General features: G+C 37.0%; 1 protein-coding gene and 1 long non-coding RNA gene across 10 annotated transcripts in view; both read left to right on the top strand.

Annotated features, from left to right (window-relative positions):
• The first annotated feature begins 805 nt into the window (after window positions 1–805).
• On the top strand, window positions 806–3,185 carry LOC127619239 (uncharacterized). Its single transcript, XR_007967547.1, has 3 exons — window positions 806–995; window positions 2,827–2,894; window positions 3,029–3,185. It is a non-coding gene; the product is annotated as an uncharacterized LOC127619239 (long non-coding RNA).
• Window positions 3,186–5,484: 2,299 nt separating this feature from the next.
• LOC127619232 (coiled-coil domain-containing protein 50-like) overlaps window positions 5,485–23,600 on the top strand; it is a 30,259-nt gene continuing 12,143 nt past the window's right edge. For 6 of the 9 annotated variants that reach the window (XR_007967545.1, XR_007967546.1, XM_052092053.1 and 3 more), the window contains exons 1-4: window positions 8,374–8,979; window positions 20,699–20,761; window positions 21,597–21,726; window positions 22,834–22,924. Coding sequence is in view for 7 of the 9 variants with exons in the window: in XM_052092053.1 (XP_051948013.1) it covers window positions 8,868–8,979; window positions 20,699–20,761; window positions 21,597–21,726; window positions 22,834–22,924 (396 nt within the window). In the remaining 2 variants the exon portion in view is untranslated. Of the gene's footprint in view, window positions 7,529–8,373; window positions 8,980–20,698; window positions 20,762–21,596; window positions 21,727–22,833; window positions 22,925–23,600 lie in introns of those variants that run through there. The other 3 variants (XM_052092057.1, XM_052092059.1, XM_052092060.1) reach the window with 3 other exon arrangements.

Consider the following 23,600-nt stretch of genomic DNA (forward strand, 5'->3'; position numbering starts at 1 on the left):
ACAATAGCACATGCCCTCAATATCATATATAGTATAGTGTGTGTGTATATATATATATATATATATTATTATAATATACTTCAGAACTGAAAAAAACTAAAGGGGATTTAAAATTGTGAAAAGCTACTGTTGAACCTGACCATTCACAGCACCTAAAATATATACTTTCCCTTAAAATCTACATAGGTTTTATGTATATTATTTGTCAACTAACCATTTATTTACAAAACCCTTTTCAACTGTGGAGAGGTAGACTACTGTATGTTGTCAAGAGGAGTATGTTCCCTGTGTGACCATTAAGGCAGATTCCACAAGCATTGTTCTTGTTAGAGAGTCCCCAATGTAAAAGATTCATGCCCTTGTACCCTGCAAAAATGATGCCCTTGAGCATAGAGCTGTAGACTCTTGTGTGTATTACATTGTCTGCTGTTTTACAGAGATAATGAAGGGGAATATTAGCATGTCTCTCAGTCTGTTGCTGCTGTGTGGCTCATGGAGTAACAGTCAGCCTGTTCACACTGATGCCGACACTGTCAGAGAGGTGACATTTTTTTTCATTGATTCCCCCAGCAGTGATATTTTGTCATAAAAACTGAGAAATTGCTATTTAAACCCTTTGGTTTATAGAATAGAGTAAAAGTGTAGTAATTCACCAGTTTAACTACAGTGTGTGTGTGTGTGTGTGTGTGTGTGTGTGTGTGTGTGTGTGTGTGTGTGCGTGTGTGCGTGCGTGCGTGCGTGCGTGCGTGCGTGCGTGCGTGCGTGCGTGCGTGCGTGTGTGTGTGTGTTTGTGCGTGCATGTGCGTGTGCGTGCATGTTAGCTAATAGAGATTCTTAGATCAATGACTCCAGTGGACGGGCAGATAGGACAAGACACAGAGCTCATGGGCCCTCCTGAAGTGCTGTGGCCCAATCCCGAGGCTTTGGTGAAGAGAAACTTGCCATGTTTACAAGTATCAGTATACAGAGCCCTACCTTCCAGCAGTCCACAGCAGGTAACTGATTAAAATTATATTTCATCTACATGCTCTTTGCATGAAGAACTCATTTGAAGACAAGAAATAAAAGGTAAAAACGCAGACATGCTACGAGATACACAAATGTGAATTTAGTGTTTTAATTTTCGAAAGGCAAAATGGGAACAATATTACAGACATGGTTGGAAAGGTTATTTTTGAAATGTATTCCACTACAGATTACAGAATACATGCTGTGAAATGTCATTTGTAATGTATTTCATTAGATTACTCAAGTTCAGTAACGTATTCTAAATACTTTGGATTACTTCTTCAGGTAGATTTTTTCACATGTTTTGACTATAAAAACTAAATAACTCTTCCAGTACAGTAAGACAAAATACACATGTTAAAAATACATTCTCTGAAAAACCTAAATATCTTAAGCAGTGTTGTTTCTAAAACAAGATCAATCAAATTGATCTTGTTTTAAGGATTTTTTTATATTTTTACAGAAATACAATACAATAATTATTATCAAGAATGTGATTTTTGCCCTAATATCAAAGATCTTACTAGAAAAAAGAAATTATGATCCAACATAATTTTCTTGATAAAAAATATGATTGTGTCTGTAACATGCATTAAGTTTTATTTCTATTTCTTCTGCTCCAAACTTAATTCAAACTTACTTCTCCGTCTGCTCGTATGAATGTAACACATCATAAGAAAGTGTTTCAGCGCTGTTCAGATGCACTTTGGATCACATCATTTATATGTATAAATGTTTTTCATCTGAAAAGACTAAATATTAAATGAAATAAATGACAATAAAATGCAAAGTAATCTCTTCAGTGATCAAAATACTTTTTATATGTAACTGTATTCTAATTATCAATGATTTAAATTGTAACTGTAGTGGAATACAGTTACTTATATTTGAATTTTGAATTCCGTTACTCCCAAACCCTGATAACACACCCTGGATAGAGAAGGAATGAAGGCTTGGAGGCTTTTTTAGTTTTAGTTTTGCATTTATTTAAAGTTAGATTTTACTTTTTGACATACAGCTATTGCAGTCTCTCTAGAAAGATGTTAATGGCACTGAATTCAAATATTCCAGTATTAGATGTAATGAAAAATTAATAGATACATTAAAAGCTGAAAATATTTAAATAAAGCGTGCAAATATTTTACGTCAATGTGAAGTGATGCTTTTGGGGATTTTACCTTTCCTTTAGTGTGCAATATAGCTGTTTGTGCATGTAAAAGGTTTGCAAAATTACAAAACACAAAGTCCACGCCAAAGGACGTAACACTCTCTCACAGAAAACATTGCTCCTGATCTGTCTGAAATGCCTAGTTTGTCCAGCCATTACTAGTAACACATTTGCATTATGCCTGCCTAAGAGCTGCTTTAAGCTGAAACTCTTATGTTATGTAAGGGGTGTTACATTTTGGACACACACTCTAAGTGGTTGACCAATCACAACAGACTGGGCCAGCTGACCAATCAGAGCAGACTGGGCTTTTTGGAAAGGGGGAATTTAAAGAGGTAAAATTAGGCGATATGGTTTATTTATTTATTTTATTCACACAAATGATGTTGCTCCATCAATATTCAATAAAAATAAATCAACTTTTTCGATCTTGATACATTTTGTGACCAGAAAAAGCTAATTTTCCTTAAGTTGTGCCTTTAGCACCGTTGTACACTATTGTTCGTTGTTCATGTTTATTGCATTAACTAACCTTAACCTTATTGTAAAGTGTTACCATATTTCCATGAAAATGGAATTAATCCAAGATAAATAAGTTTTATTTACATGTTAAAATAGTAGCCACTTGTCATTCCCTTTACCTCTCTAAGGGTCTCTTTTGGAATCTGCCCAGGCACTTTGGAACATGCAAAAGGAACAGCATAAGCATTCAGAGCAGGTAATGTAAGAGATTAAAGATGTTTTTTTTTCCTCTGCAGAGGAGCTTTCTGGAACACTGAAATATGGTGTAATTGTAATTTTTCAGATTAAATGTCTGGCTCAGATTAATGGTCTCACTCTCTCTCTGCTAAGAAGGGGGTAATGTCCTGTGCCTGCTGCCCTCTGCAGGAGATCATTGAGATCAGAGATGGAGAATTCATCTGGACTTAGGACTGCAGCCACTTTTATCAGCGGCAGCACTTATTATTATATTAAATTAATCATTTGATATCAGCATTACATAAATTAATCATTTGCACTCAGTTTACTTGCAAATTTTAATTTTTTTGCAAATTATTAAAGGAATGAAAATGAAAATCTCTCATTATTTACTCACTTTGTCATTCTGAATCTTTATGACTTTCTTCTGTTGAATACGTGAGAAATTTTGAAGAATGTACTGTTTGCTCTTTTTAAAATTGCAATGAATTGGTACTGCTTTCAAGCTTTAAAAAATATCCAAAATGTACCCAAGAAGTCATATGATAGCTTCGTGTGAGGAACAGATACAAAAGAAATTACATTGTTATTCAATAATAATCATCCCATCCAGTGAGCTTTTAATTTGAGAATCACTGTGGCTGGATGAGCCCAATTTGTGAGTGAATCATTCGAATCGATTTTCAGAATGGATCCAATTAATTGAAAGGTTGCAGCTAGAAAGAACATTTCATTTATGAATGCACTGAAGAGAGCTAGGGCAAATGCAAGATTTTCAGTGAATAACAACTTAAATTTTGTTCTTTTGCTCTTCACACAAAGCTGTATGTTCAGAGGATTTAGAATATAGAGCACAAGTCATATGGAACACTTTTATGACACTTTTATGGGGGGGTTATTTTCACATTCTGATATTATTGAGTTAATAAATGTCCATAAATAAAACAAATGGCAAAAAATGACATACTGTAGGATGAGCTGTGAATCAGGTCTTCGGTTTACAACCTTAGAATCTCATTGACCAGTTTTACTGAATGTGTACATTTGGGAACACATGTGTGCAAATGGCCGTTTATAATCTTTTGAGACTGCAGAAAACATAAATTGATGATTTTATAAAAATGTCAATATTTAGCCCATGATTTTGAAATAGAAATGAATGAAAATATATTTCACAATCTCACAATGGAGAGGTAGTTGGTGAACTGATGCATAGGTAAACAGATTTTATGGAGAGCTCATGCAGCCACACTGATGCCAACAATAATATCTCCGCAAAAGCAATAAACGTGCATTATTTGCATCTTAATATAGCTGAGTTGTCAAATGTTTTCAGATATTTTCATTCTAACGTTCAAGTTTTTCCCAATGATGTTTCAAGATTGAAATACTCAAACTCATTGTTCAAACACATATTGTTGATTTGTGTTTACACAGAAAACCTAAGGAAAGCATATGTTTTAACAGCTACTGTATGGCATAAGAACTTCAGGGACATTGGTGCTCCAGATTACCAGTCCACTGAGAAGAGCACGACATTTGTTTATCTTCCACTGGCAAAGTCGTATTAGTGATGCACTGTTGACATTTGCAAAGCGTGGAGAATAATCGGACAGAGCAGACATGTGCAGTGAAGAGGCATTTTAAAAGGATAGAAGACACTCACATCCTGGTTACATTTTTTGTGAAAGTTTTAAATAGTTGAAGCTTATTATGCTAGATAAGTTTGTTTTGATGAATAGCCTACAACATGAAACACAATGCAATATACAAAGCAATACAACATCAAATGCAATATACAACACAGCACAATATGTAATACAGTTTAGTACAATTTAAAATGTGTGTATATATATATATATATATATATATATATATAGCGGCCAAAAGTTTGGAATAATGTACAGATTTTGCTCTAATGGAAAGAAATTGGTACTTTTATTCACCAAAGTGGCATTCAACTGATCACAATGTAGAGTCAGGACATTAATAATGTGAACAATGGCTTATTACAATTTGAAAAACAAATGTCAGAACTTCTTAAACTACTTCAAAGAGTTCTCATCATAAAATCCTCCATGTGCAGCAATGACAGCTTTGCAGATCCTTGGCATTCTAGCTGTCAGTTTGTCCAGATACTCAGGTGACATTTCACCCCACACTTCCTGTAGCACTTGCCATAGAATGTGGCTGTCTTGTCAGGCATTTCTCACACACCTTACAGTCTAGCTGATCCTACAAAAGCTCAATGGGGTTCAGATCCATAACACTCTTTTCCAATTATCTGTTGTCCAATGTCTGTGTTTCTTTGCCCACTCTAACCTTTTCTTTTTCTTTTTAAAAAGTGTCTTTTTCTTTGCAATTCTTCCCATAAGGCCTGTACACCTGAGTCTTCTCTTTACTGTTGTACATGAAACTGGTGTTGAGCGGGTAGAATTCAATGAAGCTGTCAGCTGAGGACAAATGAGGTATCTATTTCTCAAACTAGAGATTCTGATGTGCTTATCCTCTTGTTTAGGTTTACATCTGGCCTTCCACATCTCTTTCTGTCCTTGTTAGAGCCAGTTGTCCTTTGTCTTTGAAGACTGTAGTGTACACCTTTGTATGAAATCTTCACTTTTTTGGCAATTCAAGCATTGTATATCCTTTATTCCACAAACAAATTATGATATAATTTGAAATTATATAGCTGAAAATTATGATGTATTTGTTGTCATGAGACGCAGTCATGTGATCTATCCAACCAAAGCAATCAAGATGGTGGCCCGTGTTATAGTGGCACTGTTGAACTTGATACTCAATTTGATAGCGTTGTTAAAAATAAATGTTACTTTGTACATCCATCACATCACGTTCCTTCAAAGGCAAAGAGAATTTTACTCTGAATTGGTATCTGGCGACGGAACACGAGGACAAGTGCATTTCAGACCGTACATGCAACAGGGATTTTCCGCATGCGCAGTAACATGATTTAAGCATTTTCATAAGTTTCAGTGTGGACGAGCAACTTTTGGAAAACACTAGTGTGGATGGAAAGCGTTTTGAAACGAAAACACTGTTTTCAAATGCATCCGGATTAATGTAGGCATAGCCTCAAGGTGCTTACCTCTTACCGGATTTTCCACATTGGACAGGACAAAATGCCGGAGGACACTGCGGTTTCTACAGTGAAGACTCTTGCGCACCAGCTACTGGGAAATAGGGAGGAGTACCCCTGTTTGGATGGCAATTTTTCCACAGAGAAAATAGGATGCATTTCACATAAATGACATTATCTTCAGAAAACTGACTAGCCATAACCATCTCTCTCTCTCTCTCTCTCTCTCTCTCTCTCTCTCTCTCTCTCTCTCTCACACACACACACATCCTTGTTTCTCCAATAACATGTTCGAAACATGTTATACTAGTAGTTCTGAAGTGATGTTTTGAGAAGCTTGAACACATAATTTGTTTTGAACCAGCAACGGAAGATTCTGATCCATGCACAAATGCATTTTTTTGTGACCGTACTCAGTTTTTCCTAATTATTTTTAAAAATGTACTTGTTCATTGAACTGTTGTATTTAAACAATATCACACTTGAAATCGTGCTGTATGGCCCTACATCAGCACTGCTGTGATTACCTACGGCACTCGACCTGCGGCTATATCACAGCAGTGCTGATGAAGGGCAGTATCGCACTCTTTGTGAAATTGCTTAAATATATATGCATATATTATAATGGATGCCATATCTGTTGATAATTTGTAGTATGCATTTTACACTTTATATATGAAAACATTTAGCATATATACTGTATATTTGGAGCTTGAAACTACTTCTAGCCAGTAGTCACCGCTGCATGCTGTAGGCCTATTGTTGTCCATTTGGTACATTTTGGCTTGACTGCAATACACAATATACAATACAAAATGCAATAAGTCAATATTGTTTATATTGTATGTTCTGGACAAAAGAAATGTGTTGAAGGGAAATATGGGCCATTTCACGTAATATTTTTGTTTGCATTTTAAATGCATGTATTTTAATGCTCAAACGTGGCTTGTGCTCCATGTTGCCAACAGAGGGCAGAATGTCATACTACACTGACACCACACCTCTGAGGAATAGCTTGGACATTCAGAAAATTGCAATTCTATTTATTTATTTTTTACATATTTTAGAAATATATATTAATTTGCTTAGATGCACGTGAGAAACATAAGTAAATAGTCATTTGTGATCTATAAATTCTCGAAAATTAAGACAGAAGTTACTCAAACAGTAGTAGTGGAGTGATTTAGGGGATTTCAAATCAAGATCATTGTATCGTACATGTTGTTGTTTTCCCCCATACATTTTACAAGAAGAGGAAAGTGCTTTATTATTAGGATTTAATTTGATTGGATGAGCAGGGATGGAGAGGGAGGGGAGAGTGCAGAAGTTTGTCCATGCTGGCTTACCATCCTTAAGGACGTTTGTTTTTTTTTTTTGGTTTTTTGTCTAGTCGGAAACTTTAAAATTGGCGAACTACAGTCAGGCTTGTTTCAGATACTGCCAAATCGAAATATGCGTTTATGAGAAGTTGGACAGTTTTGATAAGCTATATCGTGTTCAACAAGTAGTTAGGCAAAATAAAAGAGCATTTGTACGAATAAAAGTGCGCGGTGCAGGTAAGAGACTGTTTCCGTACAGTGATACAGTAGTTGTCTGTCTGTAGTGAATCATTTATCTTTCATTGTGGTGTGAACGTGAGGAATGAGAAGTGGAATCCATCTACCGCACAGTCCTCATTCATTTTCATTTCTGCTGTCGGGACGATTTTGCTTGAGGTTACTTTTCGTTGTTTTAGTTTCGCTTTATTTAAATTTGGTGCGATTTTGCATTAGTGCTGCAGTTGCATGCTAACTCTTTTAGAATCCACACTGTGTTTTCTACATGTTTTTGGTCAATATGTAAGTTAAGCAATTATAGAAAAATAACATTTATGCTGCTTGCATTTGTGTTCATGTTCTCTGGATTAAAGCCTAAATTTGAGGGGGGTTTTTATATTTGTTTATTTTTAAGGTTAATTTCCATTTCCATAAGCTATGGACTACATTTTGGAAGATAAATACATTTTTGTATTTATTTTATTTACAGATAATAAACTTAAGGATTATATGTATCTACTTTTATTATTATTTAAAATGTTAGTTTATTTATTTATTTGAGTTGTACTTTATTTTATGGAAATGCTTCACTACTGAGTGTAATTTGTGTTTTGGTGTGGATATGCTTTTTTTTTTAGTGTTTTAATAGCTTTTGCCATACAGCACTAGCCCAATGAATTAAAGGATAGTTCACCCAAAAATGAAAATTCTCTTATCATTTACTGACCCTCATGTCATCCTAGATGTGTATGACTTTCTTTCTTCTGCAGAACACAAATTAAGATTTTTAGAAGAATATCTCATCTGTGATGGCCAGAAATCTGAAGCTCCAAAATATTGCATAAAAGTAATCCATAAGGCTCCAGTGGTTAAATCCATGTCTTAGAAGCAATATGATAGGTGTGGGTGAGAAACATTCTTAAGTCCTTTTTTACTATAAATCTCCACTTTTACTTTCACATTTTTAAAGTAACAATGTGGAGATTTATGGTAAAAAAGGATTTAAATATTGATCTGTTTCTCACCCACACCAGACATGGATTTAACCACTGGAGTCTTATGGATTACTTTTGTGCTGCTTTTAAATGCATTTTGGAGCTTTGGATTTCTGGCCATCAGAGATGAGATATTCTTCTAAAAATCTTAGAAGAGAATATCGTACACATCTAGGATAGCATGAGAGTGAGTAAATTATGAGAGACTTTTCTGTTTTTAATTAAACTATCCCTTTAACACTATGTGTGTCATATGGAAATCAGATTTAATGAACTAATGGCAAACTGTCTGTCTGTTAGGACAATTGCAGTGATAAAAAAAAATACTGGCCCCTTGGTTCATTGCTAACTGGAGTCTCTCTGTCATGAGAACAGGTGGTGCTGTGATCAGATCTGAAAGGCATGAGTTGTTGAGCAGTGTCACAGTCATGGCAGAACTGGAGGTGGATCAGTCCAACCTGCCCAGAGTCCAGGAGGGTAAGCCTTCTTTGCATGTCATGCGATACAGTTAGAAAAGCATGTTGGCTATGGGTATGTATATGTGTGTGTATTACAGACAATTGTTTCATTTGAAAAGTTTTATGCTCTTGGACTGACTGTGTGTTTCAAAATGATTCAAAAATTCAATATGCAGGAGTTTCCTTTTGTGTCACATCATTGTGAAAGCTTGATTGTTCAGAAAAGATGTTTAGTCTCATTCTGCTCTCATATATCCTGTATGGTCTTGCAGATAAGTCAAGGATCTGATTAACATTCCAGACGTCTGTTTTAAAACTCTGTCTCAAGCTAAATAGAGCCTTCCTTTTTTCCAGTGGAGAAACATCCTTTCTATGTGGCACTGTTTGTATCTTAATTATTGTCTTCTAGGTAGAAATAATGTGGCAAGGAGCTGGATCGTTGCTTCTTTTGAAGGGGGACATTTTATTTTTTCTTTCCATTCCCATTCAATACACAATGCTCTCATCGTGTTGTGCTGCATTTTTACGCTTAAACAAGCAATGGCTATAGAACAAAGACCTAAATTAAATTAACCAATAGCTATAGCAAGTATGTCTTTGCATTGTCTGAGAAAGTATAAGAACTCTGGCATTAAATCTTTGTGTAATTTTATATATCCCTCTCTCACATACACTCACTCTCAATCTTTATATCTTAGTTAGCTTTCTTTGTCTTCACTCTTATCAGTTCCCGTGGATGTGTTTTTGCTCTGGTATTTCTCTCTATATAGGCTGACATGCCTTGGGAATGTTGCCTCTACACCCTAGTTCCCTTGAGAAAAAGCAGCCTTATTCCCCTCTGCACTCTAACCCCTTTGCATCCCGCTTTCCCTGCCTCTTCTGACACTTTTCCTCTAATTGCTATGAAATCTTTGTCCAGATATACACTCACTGAACATTTTGTTAGGAACACTGTGGTGTGGACATGGCCTTCTGCTGTTGTAGCCCATCTGCCTCAAGGTTTGATGTGTTGGTCATTCTGAGATGCTATTCTGCACACTACAATTGCACATCTGAGTTATCGTAGCCGTTTATCTGAGTTATCGTAGCCTTTCTGTCAGCTCGAACCAGTCTGGCCATTCTCCGTTGACCTCTCTCATCAACAAGGCGTTTCCATCCGCAGAACTGCCACTCACTGGATGTTTTTGGCACCATTCTGAGTAAACTGTACAGACTGTTGTGCGTGAAAATCCCAGGAGATCAGCAGTTACAGAAATCCGCAATCCAGCCTGTTTGGCACCAAAAATCATGCCACAGACAAAATGACTGAGCTCACATTTTTTTGCCCATTCTCATGGTTGATGTGAACATTAACTGAAGCTCCTGGCCTGTATTTGCAAGATTTTATGCAATGCACTGCTGCCACATGGTTGGCTGATTAGATAATCGCATGAATAAGTAGGTCTAGAGGTCAGATACCTGGGGTCAGGCCCACTAAAACACCTCCATGCCAGAACTGGGCCTACAGGCTGTGGTGTCAGATTAACATAAATTAATTCTCCTAAAATTAGTTACTTTATGTACCATGTAGGTTACCATGTGCTTAAGCTGTCTGGGGGAGAAGGTGAATTTTGAAGTGAAGTTTAAGGCAGATGTACAGATTCTCTGCCGGTTTAAAATGGATAATATGACTAGTGTGTGAAATGCTAATTCTGCATCTGTGAATATTTATTTTTACTGTCAGATCTCAGTTGACTGTACATTGGAGGCATAGACATGAGGACAAGAACATCTTGTTTTTGTTAAGGGTTCTGGAGTTCCTCGCATATTGATAAAGACAAAGAGAGGACTTTGTAACCAACAGTGTTAGAGAGGGTGGATACTGGTGTTGGAAGGCAGAACAGCCTTTATCAGTTTGTGTGTTTAGTGAAGGACATATCCGTCTCTAGAGAGAAGACCATTGTGTGCTCCTTATAGAAATACTAACTACCTTATCAACAGACTAAATCCGTCTGTCTATTGTTAATTCTGTTGGCCTGGAGTTGACCAATAATGTGTTGAGACTGAGAGGATCAGACCAAATGTATTTAATAATTTAATATAGGCAGCTTGTATATGTTTGGCTAACATACTAGAGGCTCCACATGGCTGTGTAACACATGAGAATAGTGTGGCAGGATACAGTCAATTTGACACAGACAGGTGGACCGGAGTGCTTTCACATTGCCACACCCTTTGCATTGCCTTCACACAGGCATACACACATTTACCTTATTTAAATGAGGACACACACATATAAATATGTAAATATATTAGTGCTGTTGAAATGTATTTGCCTCATCCTGATTTCTTCTGTTTTTGTGTATTTTTCATACTAAATTGTTTTAGATCTTCAAACGAGATATAACATAAGACAAAGGCAACCTGAGTAAAGACAAAATAAATTTTTCAAATATACAGAATATATAAATATTTTTATTTATTTATGCAAAAAAGTTATCCAACTCCTATAAAAAACGACATGCCCCCTTAAACGTAATAGCTGGTTGTGCCAACTTTAGCAGCAACAACTGTAACCAAATGCTTCTGATAACTGGAGATCAGTCTTTCACAACACTGTGGTGGAATTTTGGCCCACTCTTCATTGCAAAACATCTTTAGTTCAGCCACATTGGGGGGTTTTTTGTGCAACTGCCTGTTTTAAGGTCCTGCCACAGCTTCTCAATCAGGTTCAAGTCAGGACTTTGGCTTCTTTTTCCTTTGGATCATTGTCTTGCTGCTTAATCCAATTGCGCTTGAGCTCGCAAACTGATGACCGGACTTTCTCCTTTAGGATTTTCTAGAAAAGAGCAGAATTCATGTTTCCCTCAATTATTGCAAGTCGCCCTGGCCCTGAAGCAGCAAAGCATCCCCACACACTACCACCACCATGCTTGACCGCAGGTATGATGGTCTTTTTGTGGAATTCTGTGTTTGATTTAAGCCAGATGTAACAGGAACATCTTTCAAACAGTTCCACTTTTGACTCATCAGTCCATCATAACATAATTATTTTGTGTATTAGTATTTTGTGTTTACTCAGATTGCCTTTTTGTTTTATGTTAGATTGTCTTTGAATTATTGAAACAATTTAGTATGAGATATACATTGCTGTGATAGCTTCTATTTTTGAGTATATGTCTTGTAAGCTAATTGTAATCATTATAGACTTAACTCGACTGATAAAAAACATATATTTTTTTTATTAAAATATTAAAGGGGTAGTTCAACCAATAGTTCCTATATTACTTTTTCTTCTGTGGAACACAAAAGCAGTAGTAGCAGCAGTATATTAGCATCAGTCTCCATTTACTTTAATTGGATGGAAAAAAAAAGAGCTGCGTCAACATTCTTCAAAATGTTTTGTTTGTTTTCCACAGAAGAAATATATTCAGATGGGTTTGGAACAACATTCAATGTAAGTAAATGATGACAGAATAAAGATTTTGGGGTGAATTATCCCTTTAGTCCATTCCTTCAAGCACCAGCGATATAAACAAAGACAGCACATTTATAAGAAATTGGTTGTGTAAATGTATTCAATAAATGAGAAGAGAAGATATGTACTTATTTTTTGCATTATTTTGGTCCTTGTTGAATGTGACGCACTCCTTTTATATGCATAGAAAATGTGGTTCAGGATATGGATGTAGGCTCTGTTAAATTATAGAGAATGTAAGTATTATTAATCATTTTCATCTACTGACACACATCATGGCTGTATTAACAGTGATTGTATTGGCACGCACTTCTACCGGTGCACTTGTACTTCTATTTGTTTATGTTAACATGAAATGTCTTTACCATAAACAATTTTTAATTCAAATTCCTTTTTAATTAAATGAAAATATAATCGAAGTAATGAAGTGTTTAAAAATATCTAATAAAATCCAAACATTTTACTCTCCAACTTTTTCGACCAGCCCCTTTTGCAGTGACTTAAAATCACTCTACGGCAACAGGTGGAAAATACTAATTCAAATTAGATCATAAATACAATTGTAAACAATAATAATAATAATAATAATAGAAAAATAAACCATGTCTTATAAATGGTCAAAATTATTGGCCATAATTATTATAACGCCTATAACAGTGATTGCCAAACACAGACGGTGGAAATGTAATGTTAAAAGTACAGTTACAGCACTTAAAATGTACTCAAGTAAAAGTATCCAGAATCCAGAATCGGTCTGTCTTCACCGGCCAAAGGTGGTCAGCGCAGACCACAACGATCTGCCCAGGTCTGTCGGTCCTGGGCGAGTCCCATCCAATTGTGTCCCAGATGTTGTCGTAGCGAGTCGTGCCATCGTGTTGCAGGGCGCCCGCGTGGCCGCTTGATGTCAATCGGCAACCAGACGGTGACTTCGCGTGTCCATCTTTCGTCCGTCCGCCGCATCAGGTGCCCAGCCCAGCGCTTCTTGGCCTTGTTGGCCAGGTCCACCACGTTGGCCACCCTGGTCATGGCCCGCAGCTGCTCGTTGCGGACGTGGTCGATCCTTTTAACCCCGACCATGTGGCGCTCCATTGCGCGTTCAGTCACGGCCAGCTTTTGTCGGTCGGCCGCCGTCGTTGCCCAGGTCTCGGCCCCGTAGAGCATGGCCGGCAGGACGGTGCTGTTGAATAGGGCGGCCCTGATGTCCGGGTCGATGGCTCTGTTAGTGGCAGTCTCGGCAATTGAGCCAAAGCTGACCCAGGCGGCTCGGCGTCGTCGTGCCAGTTCTCGACCAATCTTGTGGTCGGTAGTCAGCTCCTGGCCCAAGTAGATGTATCTATCGACTTGCTGGAGCTGGTGCTGGCCGACATGAAGGGTAGTGTCGGCCACCTGGTCGTTGCGCATCCACTTGGTTTTGGCCAGATTTGGCCGCTGCTGTACATCGACTGCCGAGCAGCCTATCAGCACAATGTCGTCGGCAAAGCGCAGGTGATTGAGCCAGCGGCCGTTGATCTTGATGCCGACCTCGTCCCAGTTGAGCTGCCGGAAAATTTGCTCGAGGCAGGCGGTGAAAAGCTTGGGCGAGATGGTGTCGCCCTGCTTGACCCCGCGGCCGACCTCGATGTTAAGCGGCCGGTCGAACAGGGTGATGGTAGTGGCGCAGTTGCTGTTCAGCTCCTGCAGCAGGGCCACATGCTCGTCCCCGATGCCTTGTTGTTGGAGGGCGAGCAGCACGGCGTTGATCTCGACCGAGTCGAAGGCCTTCTCGTAGTCGACGAAGGCCAGGACCAGCGGCATCTTATACTCCCTGGCCCGCTCGAGCAGCTGGTTCAGTACCTGCACATGGTCCATGGTGCTAAAGCCAGATCTGAATCTGGCCTGCTCGACGGGCTGCTGTTCGTCCAGCTGCTTGGCCAACCGGTTGAGCAGCACCTTGGTAAAGATCTTATATACGGCCGACAGCAGTGTGATCGGCCGGTAGTTACTGAGCAGCTCGCGGTCGCCCTTCTTGAACAGCAGTACTGTCTTGGCCGTCTTCCACTGTTTGGGGATTTGGCATTGTGCCATGTAGCTGCTGAATCGGGCTGCCATGGCTGTCCAAAGTGAGTGGCCGCCGGCCTTAAGCAGGTCGATCTCAACGCCGTCCAGGCCGGGTAAAAGTATAACATTTAAAAACTACTTGAGGTACAATGCCTGGGGAAAACTACTTACAGTAACGTGAGTATTTGTAATTCGTTACTTTACACCCTTAATGAACATTGTTAATTTTATTATTTGTTGTGGTTTTGAAACTGGTATTGAGAATCGTAAAATTTCACTACCGACTGAAATTTTGGTTTTGTGAAAATCTAGTCTTTGCTAAAATAACATGATGAAAAAGTAGATCTCATTCCATAGAACTATGAGCATCCCTGCTGTAAATGATGGTGATGAGGACTTTTCTTTATTTGACTACCATATGTAAGATAATTATTATCAAATGACAATAGCCTCCTCCCCTACCCAGTGCAGTTTACATTTATGTTGCAGAGAATTGAGTTGATTGCATATGTACACTATTAGCTTGGGCATCTTCATTTTAGAAAAATATACAACATAAACATATTACTTGAGCATGTGACATAAATGTCCTTTTCTCTCCAGACAAGTTAATTTTTTTTTTCTCAGACAAGTGAATGACTAATTTACTTGTCCGGAGGACAAGCACATGACAATGATTAATGTCAAGCCCTTTCCTTAAATGTATGCTCTAGCTGATTTTGTGACCATTTGTGAACTGTGTTAAACTCAGTCTCGTTTATGCTTTGTAGGTGTGACTTTTTGCAGTGTCTGCAATATCTGTACAGCCAATGTGTTGATGACTAAATTACTTATAGAGCACAAAATTGTTTACAAGAGAACAAGATTTAGAAGAGCTTCATAGATCTAGCCAGGGGCGAAAATTTCATCAAAATGTTGGGGGGGGGGGGGACAATAAACATAACAATTCTCAAGAGCAATTTTTGAAGGGGACACCAAGTTTTTTTTGTTGTTGTTGCCCCGTTTGCATTTGTATTATTTTATTTCTTAAACAATTATTTTAAGAATATATCATTATATTATTTACAATACACATATTTTAATGATATTTTAGGGGGGGACAACCCTCAGATAGTGGGGGGGGCCGGACCGCACCCCCCACTGCAGGATCTAGCCTCTTAGTTTTGCTCTCAAACTGCACCAGACTGATGCATTTACTCCTCTAAAGGGTCCATGATCCACCCACCACAGTCTCACAAAATCCTGTGGGAAACACTGCCTAAATATTTTGAAGTGTAATTCTGTTGATGTTAGAGTTCTTGTCATGCCAAGTCCCCAGACAAAGAGTATCTCGGCTGTTGGACAAAACAAACCAGATACTGAGGCTGCAGAGAAATGGGAGATCTCAAAAGAGGCTCAGTGAGAACAAAAAAAAATATTATAATGGAAAATTAAATATAATGGAAATTAATTTGTCAAACATTTCACTTATTGGGGGTCCTTGAGAATGGTTGGGAGGAAATACGATGAGGGTCCAGTACTAAAACGAAGGTAGATATACAATTGTCTAAAAGTGGCAACAGTTCATCAAACCTTAGATACCCCACAAAAAGATTATTTCTCTGAATCCATGATTACATTTTTAGGGGTCAGTAGGTTCACCCCACCAGACAGAACGGCTAGGCCTCACTGCTATGGAGAGCTATACATAGATTTCTGCCAGCTGCTGAGGTCAGAGGTTATGCTGAAGTCAGCATCTCTCCGTTAAGATATTATAGTCATGCTACTATAATTTGGAATAATTACTCAGACCAGAGAAGGAAACTTGAGTCGCAGTTAAGTGGATATAAAATAACTTGTTCTCAAAAAAATGGAGAAATATTTTATCTGAATTTTGATTTGATACAAGGGAGCCTTTTGCACACTTTTTTTTTCTATAAAAATTTGCGGCTATTCTCAAATGACCACTGCAGCTTATAGAAAACGGTTACAAAAAGGTATTTGAGACTTGTGACAAAAGCAGCCTAGTCTTATAGAATGAATGTTACTAAAACAACATTTTTGCAAACTGACTTTTACTTGCTGAATTCTACTTTTCATTGCAGTTTCCTGTCCAAATTAACTCTAGAGGCGCTACAACTGCGTTTTATTCACGTTCACACAAATCACGGATACAACTGATTATGACTTTATAAACACTTATTTTTCGCTCTTATAATACTCACACACTGCTATGTCATGATATCAATTCGAGTAAAAGGAAAATGCAATCTACATTTAGCAATCCAACAACAAAATAAATGAAACAAATGTAAAATTCAAGTCACTTTCAAGAGGAATATCAAAACATTGTGCAATCTCGAGTTTAGCAGTCCAACATAAAATCATTTTACAGTAAAATTTGTGCAATTTGAGTAACACTTAAATGTTTTTCTAACAGGAATAATTCAAACTTGTGCATTCTTAATCAACTCTCAGTAATACACACACCCAATTTACCACATACAAACAATATCTCTCCCCCTCCTTCTTTCCCTCCCCTCCCTCCACATTCCACATCTCCTCCTCTCTCCCTCCCCCTCATCTTACAGTAAAATCAGTGCAATTCGAGCAACAGTTGATGCATGGTGTAAAGTTACATTAGCAGCGGTGCAGAAATTACTTTTAACATGTGTGCGATGAGGAAACATTTAGAAAATCTATTTTAAGTGAATACTACTAACAGAAACACGTTTTGTAATACTAATACATGTCATGCTTGGGAGGGGACAAAAAGTAAGCTATTCAAATTTCCAATTTGAATAGCTTACACAGCACCACATTGTTGGGTCTCTGGCTAAAATACTCCCATGTTTTAGATGCAGCTTGTTCTTTGGGGAATCCATTTTTAAACCGGGTGCTGCCATTTTGATTACTTCATTGCTACGCACCGACGCATGTTATGCAAATCGACGTATTTATGTAATCGACGACGCCGATGAATCATCCCAGCCCTACCCTTTATAGATATCACATCACACTGTGCACTTTAACATTTTACCATGTTCCCACATGCCATGCCAGCGTAGGCCAAAGAGGAATACAGAGGGCACAAACTTTTGCAGATAACTGATAGTTTCAAAATGCAACTATAGCCACCAATTACTCAGTAAAACCAAAATATCGGTCTACCTCTACTCAAGTCATAGTCTTTTGGACAGCCTGGTCTCATGGTAAATGGTCTGCACTTATATAGTGCCTTTTTTAAGCCTTAACGGTATTCAAAGCGCTTTACACTGCGTCTCATTCACCCATTCTCACACACATTCATACACCAATGGTGGCAGAGCTGCTATGTAAGGTATGTAAGCTAGCCTGCCATTGGGAGCAACTTGGGGTTCAGTGTCTTGCCCAAGGACATTTTGGCATGTGGAGTCATGTGGGCCGGGATTCGAACCACAAACCCTGCGATTACTGGCCGACCCCCTCTACCAACTGAGCCACAGCCGCTCAATGTTTTTACTAAATTAAATTTTTTTCCCAGTGAAATGTCCAGTGGGGGGCACCAAAAGTGAGCGAAGTGGTGTCATAATCAGACAAAGCTTTTAAGGTGAGGTTTTGGAGGTTTTAACCCTCTGGGGTCGACGGATGCGCCGGCGCGTCCTGCTGGATATTTTTGTCATTACAGCAGAAACAACTAATAACAGATAAGTGTAAGACATCATTAGAGACTATAAAGGGTCTACTTTTATTTGTGTACACTCACAATAACTACAAAATCTTGTGCTTTTGTAAAATAAAGAAAATAAAAAGAGTGAGCTTTCAGCAGTCTCTGTGTTCACGAGCATATTTCAGAAACACGTCACAAAAATGAACTGAAACTCCGATATCATTTACTCGCTCCAAAATGAAATTCTAAATAATCGACATTTATCAATCCAACAACAAAATAAATGAAACAAATTTAAAATTCAAGTCACGTTCAGGAGGAATAGGATTTTAGCAGTCCAACAAAAATCTCTCCAAAATAAAATTAATGTTGGATTGTAAAATGGAGATTACCAGTTAAAACAGGGCTATTTTTGTTGCAGAATAATGCCCTGCAGTGCACACTTTTTTTTTCTTGTACATTTGTTAAGACAAGATAATTTAATTAAATATTGAAATATTAATGAGAAGTTTTTTTTATATTTATTTTGGGTTAATTAATAGTTATATTAATCAAGTAATAATAATTAAAAATCTTTAGAAAAATCGGTAAATTAGTCATTAGATTAATCGACTAATTGGAAAAAGAATCGTTAGATTAATTGATAAACAAATAATCATTAGGTGCAGCCCTAGTAAAGGGCACAAAACCAGTTGAAATGCATCATCAAATTATGGAGTTGTATGGATCCAACGTCATGTTACTTTAGTAAAAGACTACATTTGTTTTGCTACTGTGGCCTAAGCTCTGCAGTTAGAATGGCTTAATTCTGCTGGATAACAGCTGCCTCTTGATTAAATACAAACAATTACTGACACCTCGTAAGGATTTGCTGTATTTAAATCATTCATCATTGACAATATTCATCAATATTTTTATCCTCACTTCAATGCATATTTTAATATTTTGATTTAAAATATTAAATTGTTCTAAACTGAAGCGAGAGTATGCAAAGTCACATTTTGCCATATAAAACATGCCAAATCTTCCTTTTTTCCAGTCATTATTGGGCTTTTGGTTGCACAATAATCTGTATTTGGGATTTTATTCATTTCTGACTCTTGTAGCCTCTATGTCTGTGCCCATCTTTGTAAGGAAAGACTACGAATTGTTGTAGAACATTCTATAAATTGACTATCAGATGATTAATCGGTCAACCTCTAGACTTGAGACTTGACATAGTCTTGACCTTAAAAGACTTGAAGCATGATTTGGACTCAAACTAAGGGTCATGTATAATTGCTTTCATGTTTTAAGTTTCAGAGTTTAGTGTGAATTCAGTGGTTTCACAGAGGGCTCAGTGGCTCTTGATTCAGTAAAGCGCTCACTTTTACTGCTCTCTGGGTCTGTAATGTTCTCTGTCTTGACAACAGCACTGAGGCCCAGCCTCTGACTCCAGCTGTTGTGTCAATTACAGACTGTGTGTTCCCCTCGGAAATCCTCTTCTGCTCAGCTGCCCTCTAAATCACTGAGTTCAAGGTTGCAATTGACTAAATTAGATTGATGGAAATAACTTTTGAATTTGGTGTGTAAGGTTTGCGGATATCCTAAGGGGCAGAGCAGTAGGTCTGTTGATGTTTTGCTGCTGTGTGAATGGGTTTGTTAACACCAATGGCATAGCAACTCTCTCCTTTCTACAAGAATCGGCACAAAGTGTGGTATTAAAGCCATTTCAAGCATTTTCCGTTGACCCTAGGTTTCTGCAGTTATATTGCAATGTCAATGTGGTATGCAGAACATTCTACTAAACATTACTAAACAATTTTGAAGTTGTACAACTCACAATTGGCTTCCCGAGATGTCAGAAATGATCAATAATTCAAACATAAGAAATGTACAAAATAAATACTAAGCCTGAATTGCTCCTCAGAGAGAAGTTTTGGCTGAAGATTGTACTTGGTGATACTCAGGCATTATGTATTTTTCAGTCCACTATGAGAACATTTCATATGTTTAGTTCATCAATCTTTAAATACTTTTGCTCTTCTTTAAGCAGTGGACAGCCTGCTTTGGTTTTTCATTATTTTGACACAGGAGTTGGAATGATATGTGACAATTCTTCTGCCAAAACCGCAAGTGTAATTTGGTTTTTAACTTTCCAGGGACATTTTTTGCCATGTAGACTGTTATTATGGCTTTTTGAAAGAGGAGCTCCTAGTTGTTAAACTTTTAGGACTTTTTGTAAGCATTTTAATATGTGTTTTGAAATATGAGGCTTCAGAATTGTACAGTAATACACTACTATAAACAACATTGAAATGAAGCCTTGGTTTATTTTATTTAATTAACTTTAAGATACCTCAAAGTATATTAAATAACACAACGTGGGCCCTGAAGGCGGTCCAAATGTCTGTCAGTATTTCCACAGACAAAGAGCAATTACAGCCTTGAAATCAGCTGGTTAATACACTACAGATACTTTACATTTAGAATGGTCCTAAATTAATAAGATGAAACAGTAAATATGAAATGAACATAAGGAAGTTTTTTTTTTTATCTCTCAAAAAAGAAAGCCTTCTCTTTTTTACGCTCTCTTGTGTTCTGCAATTGTATATTAAGTGTTGTTTTTCTCTGCAGTGTGCCAGTGTTATGCTGTACTGGAGGATGGTGCTTTAGCACATAACTTACAGGAGCAAGAGAGTAAGATTTATAATTCTCTTTTTTTTTTTATCCACTACACCTCAACCGTTAATGAATGCTTGAAATCCATTTTCTCAGACTTGGCACACTCATTGATCTCTTAAAACTTTAAAACCTTTAAAAGAGGCTGGTTTTCACACACCTATAAATACAAGGGTGTTTCAATAAATAAGGTAACAAGATCTTTACCTGTTGAAATATTCTGCTTGGTCAGATTGGGTAGAGTTCTGCTTCCTCCATAAGATCCAACATCAGTTTCAAGATGACTGAACTTGTGGAAACGTGGTAAAATGTTAAATGCAAAGTGTGATGTGATATCTGTAAAGGGCACAAAACCAGTTGAAATGCATCATCAACGTCATGTTAGCTTATTTATAAAAAGACCCTTATACATTTGTTTTGCTACTGCATGATTCAGTTCTTTTTAAAGCCTCTGTATTGTAATAAATCTTATGTTATATACTGTCACATATCTTATAGTTGTGCTTGGTGGTGACTATGCACAATCTGGATCCACAACAAATTTATTCACGATCAGACAAAGTATAATAATTATATTTTTATATGATCATAACTTTATTAACTTGGATTTAGATTTTTCAGACACTTTGATGTAACATCATATGAATTTTACAAGTACAGGCAGTCCATATGTTTAACAACGAACCTAAACTATATAGAAAAAAACACAATTTGCCAGAGCCTTGCAAAAATGTATACATTTCAATCAAAAACAGACATTTAAATAAATATTTTGAAATGCATTTCAGGGGTTAAATGCTGCTAAAATGTCTTTTATGTGCTCTTCTGTGATCTTGTATGCTGTCTCTTACAGTTGAACAGTACTACACCTCTAATGTACAGAGGAATCTGCTTGTACAGAAGGACATTCGTGTAGCCAAGACACTGCAGGATGAGGAACAGCAGAAAGCTCAAATTCTACAGCATCAGACCACCCGCCAACGGTAAGATCACACGCACAAAAACACACACTGTGTCAAGTCCTCACACCCCAAGAGCCTAATCACACCAGTAACACATATGTCTCTGTCTAAGCCAAGGTATAATGTATGAACCATTCACTAACTGATAACATGTCCAGAGTCTACCAGTGCCCTATTGTGTGCTTGAAGGGACCGTCTTTAATCTCCCTTCCTGCATATAAAAAACAAAAATGACTTTGTCTAATAAAAAACAAGTCAAGGGTTTTTTTCATACAGATTTATTTATTTTTACTGCTATGTAAAACTATATGAGGTCATAATGCCGCAAAGACACTTGACTTGATTTGGAACCTTCTTCCAATTGGAGATAATCATGCTCAAAACATATATTTTTGTCTTTTGTTGTATTTTTTTATTTCATTTTTTTGTGTTATTATTATTATGCCTAATTTTCACTTCTCTTTTTATTAATTTGACACATTTGTTTTCTTATTTGTATTTTTCTATTATTATTTTTTAGACAGGCTCCAAGAATCCAAATTTTCAAAAAGTGTTTAAATGAATTTATTTTATTCACATTTGGTTCGTATGTTTGTATATTTCAATGTAAAAAAAAAAATGTGTCTTTTGCTTTTTTATTTTATTTCTTTTTTCTTTTAATATTCTCTTATTGATTTTAATGCTTTCACTTCCTTTGACTATTTAATTTCTGATATATTAAGCACTTTGAGCTGCTGTTGATGTATATTAGGTGCTATACAAAAAATAAATATGTATCAATTTGTTTGTCAATTTCTAAAATACATCTAAAAGCACGTTTTTATTAGCATTTAATTAAAACATACTGTATAAGTATGAGTGAATACACTTATTTGTCTTTAAAAAAAATTTATTATTATTTCTCCTGAATTTTCACATCACTTTCTATTAATTTGACACTTTTTTCTTATTTGTTTTTTATATCCAATCACTTTCTTAATTCTGTTTTATTTTAAGTAGACTGGCCCCAAGAATACACATTTTCAAAAAGTATTTAAAGACATTTGTTTTTTGTCTTTTTCTTGTTTATGTGTTTTGTTTTTTAATTATAAGGTAAATATCTTTTATTTATTATCCCCGCACTCTTAGGGAAGAGCGGGACTTGGAGTATGCACACATGATTCAGGAGGAGATTCAGCGTTGTGCGGAGGAGGCTCTCAGGAGGGAGGTGGAGGACAAGGTGCGTGACTCACTCCAAGCTCAGTAAACTTTTCTCTTCTGTCTTTCATTTACACCTATGAATTCAGTGGTGTGAGGGATCAAATGGATAAATAGTTAATGAGTCACTCTTGGATACCAGTAACTCATTTATTCAGCTGTGAGTCTTCTGGCACTGCAGTGTAAGCTCTTGCAAAGTGCACACGAGAGTGAACATCACAGTACCTATTAAAGACCATTCAACCTCATACTGGGAATGAATCAGCTCCAGGTGCATTTAATCCAGACCCCCAAGGATTGAGTTATTAGGTGTAGTGTCTGAGAGACGAGCAGAAGTGATGAGTGTGGGCTTCTCCATTATTCCATTTAACAGTTACACAGACAAGAAATAAAAGAAAGAATATTTCCAGGGACCTGTAATTTGTCTAACAGGGAGAGACATGACTCCCCAAACTGCCAAGAAAATGTATTTGCTTCTACAGCTTTTAATTTGAGAAAATTAAGTTTTATCAGCCTCCCGGTTATTGTGGTTAATAATATTTGGTAGTCAATTTGAATTTTTTTTTTTACTCTTGTGGCATAGTTTACACTTATAAGCCTCCCATATTGCAGATAATGTAATTGCACTGCATTAATTATACACATTTACCTTCCTGCAACCCTGTGTTAATTAAAGCCTAAAAAGCCACCAGGTCGTA

The sequence above is a fragment of the Xyrauchen texanus genome, chromosome 25 (assembly GCF_025860055.1).
Source record: "Xyrauchen texanus isolate HMW12.3.18 chromosome 25, RBS_HiC_50CHRs, whole genome shotgun sequence".
Taxonomy (NCBI): domain Eukaryota; kingdom Metazoa; phylum Chordata; class Actinopteri; order Cypriniformes; family Catostomidae; genus Xyrauchen; species Xyrauchen texanus.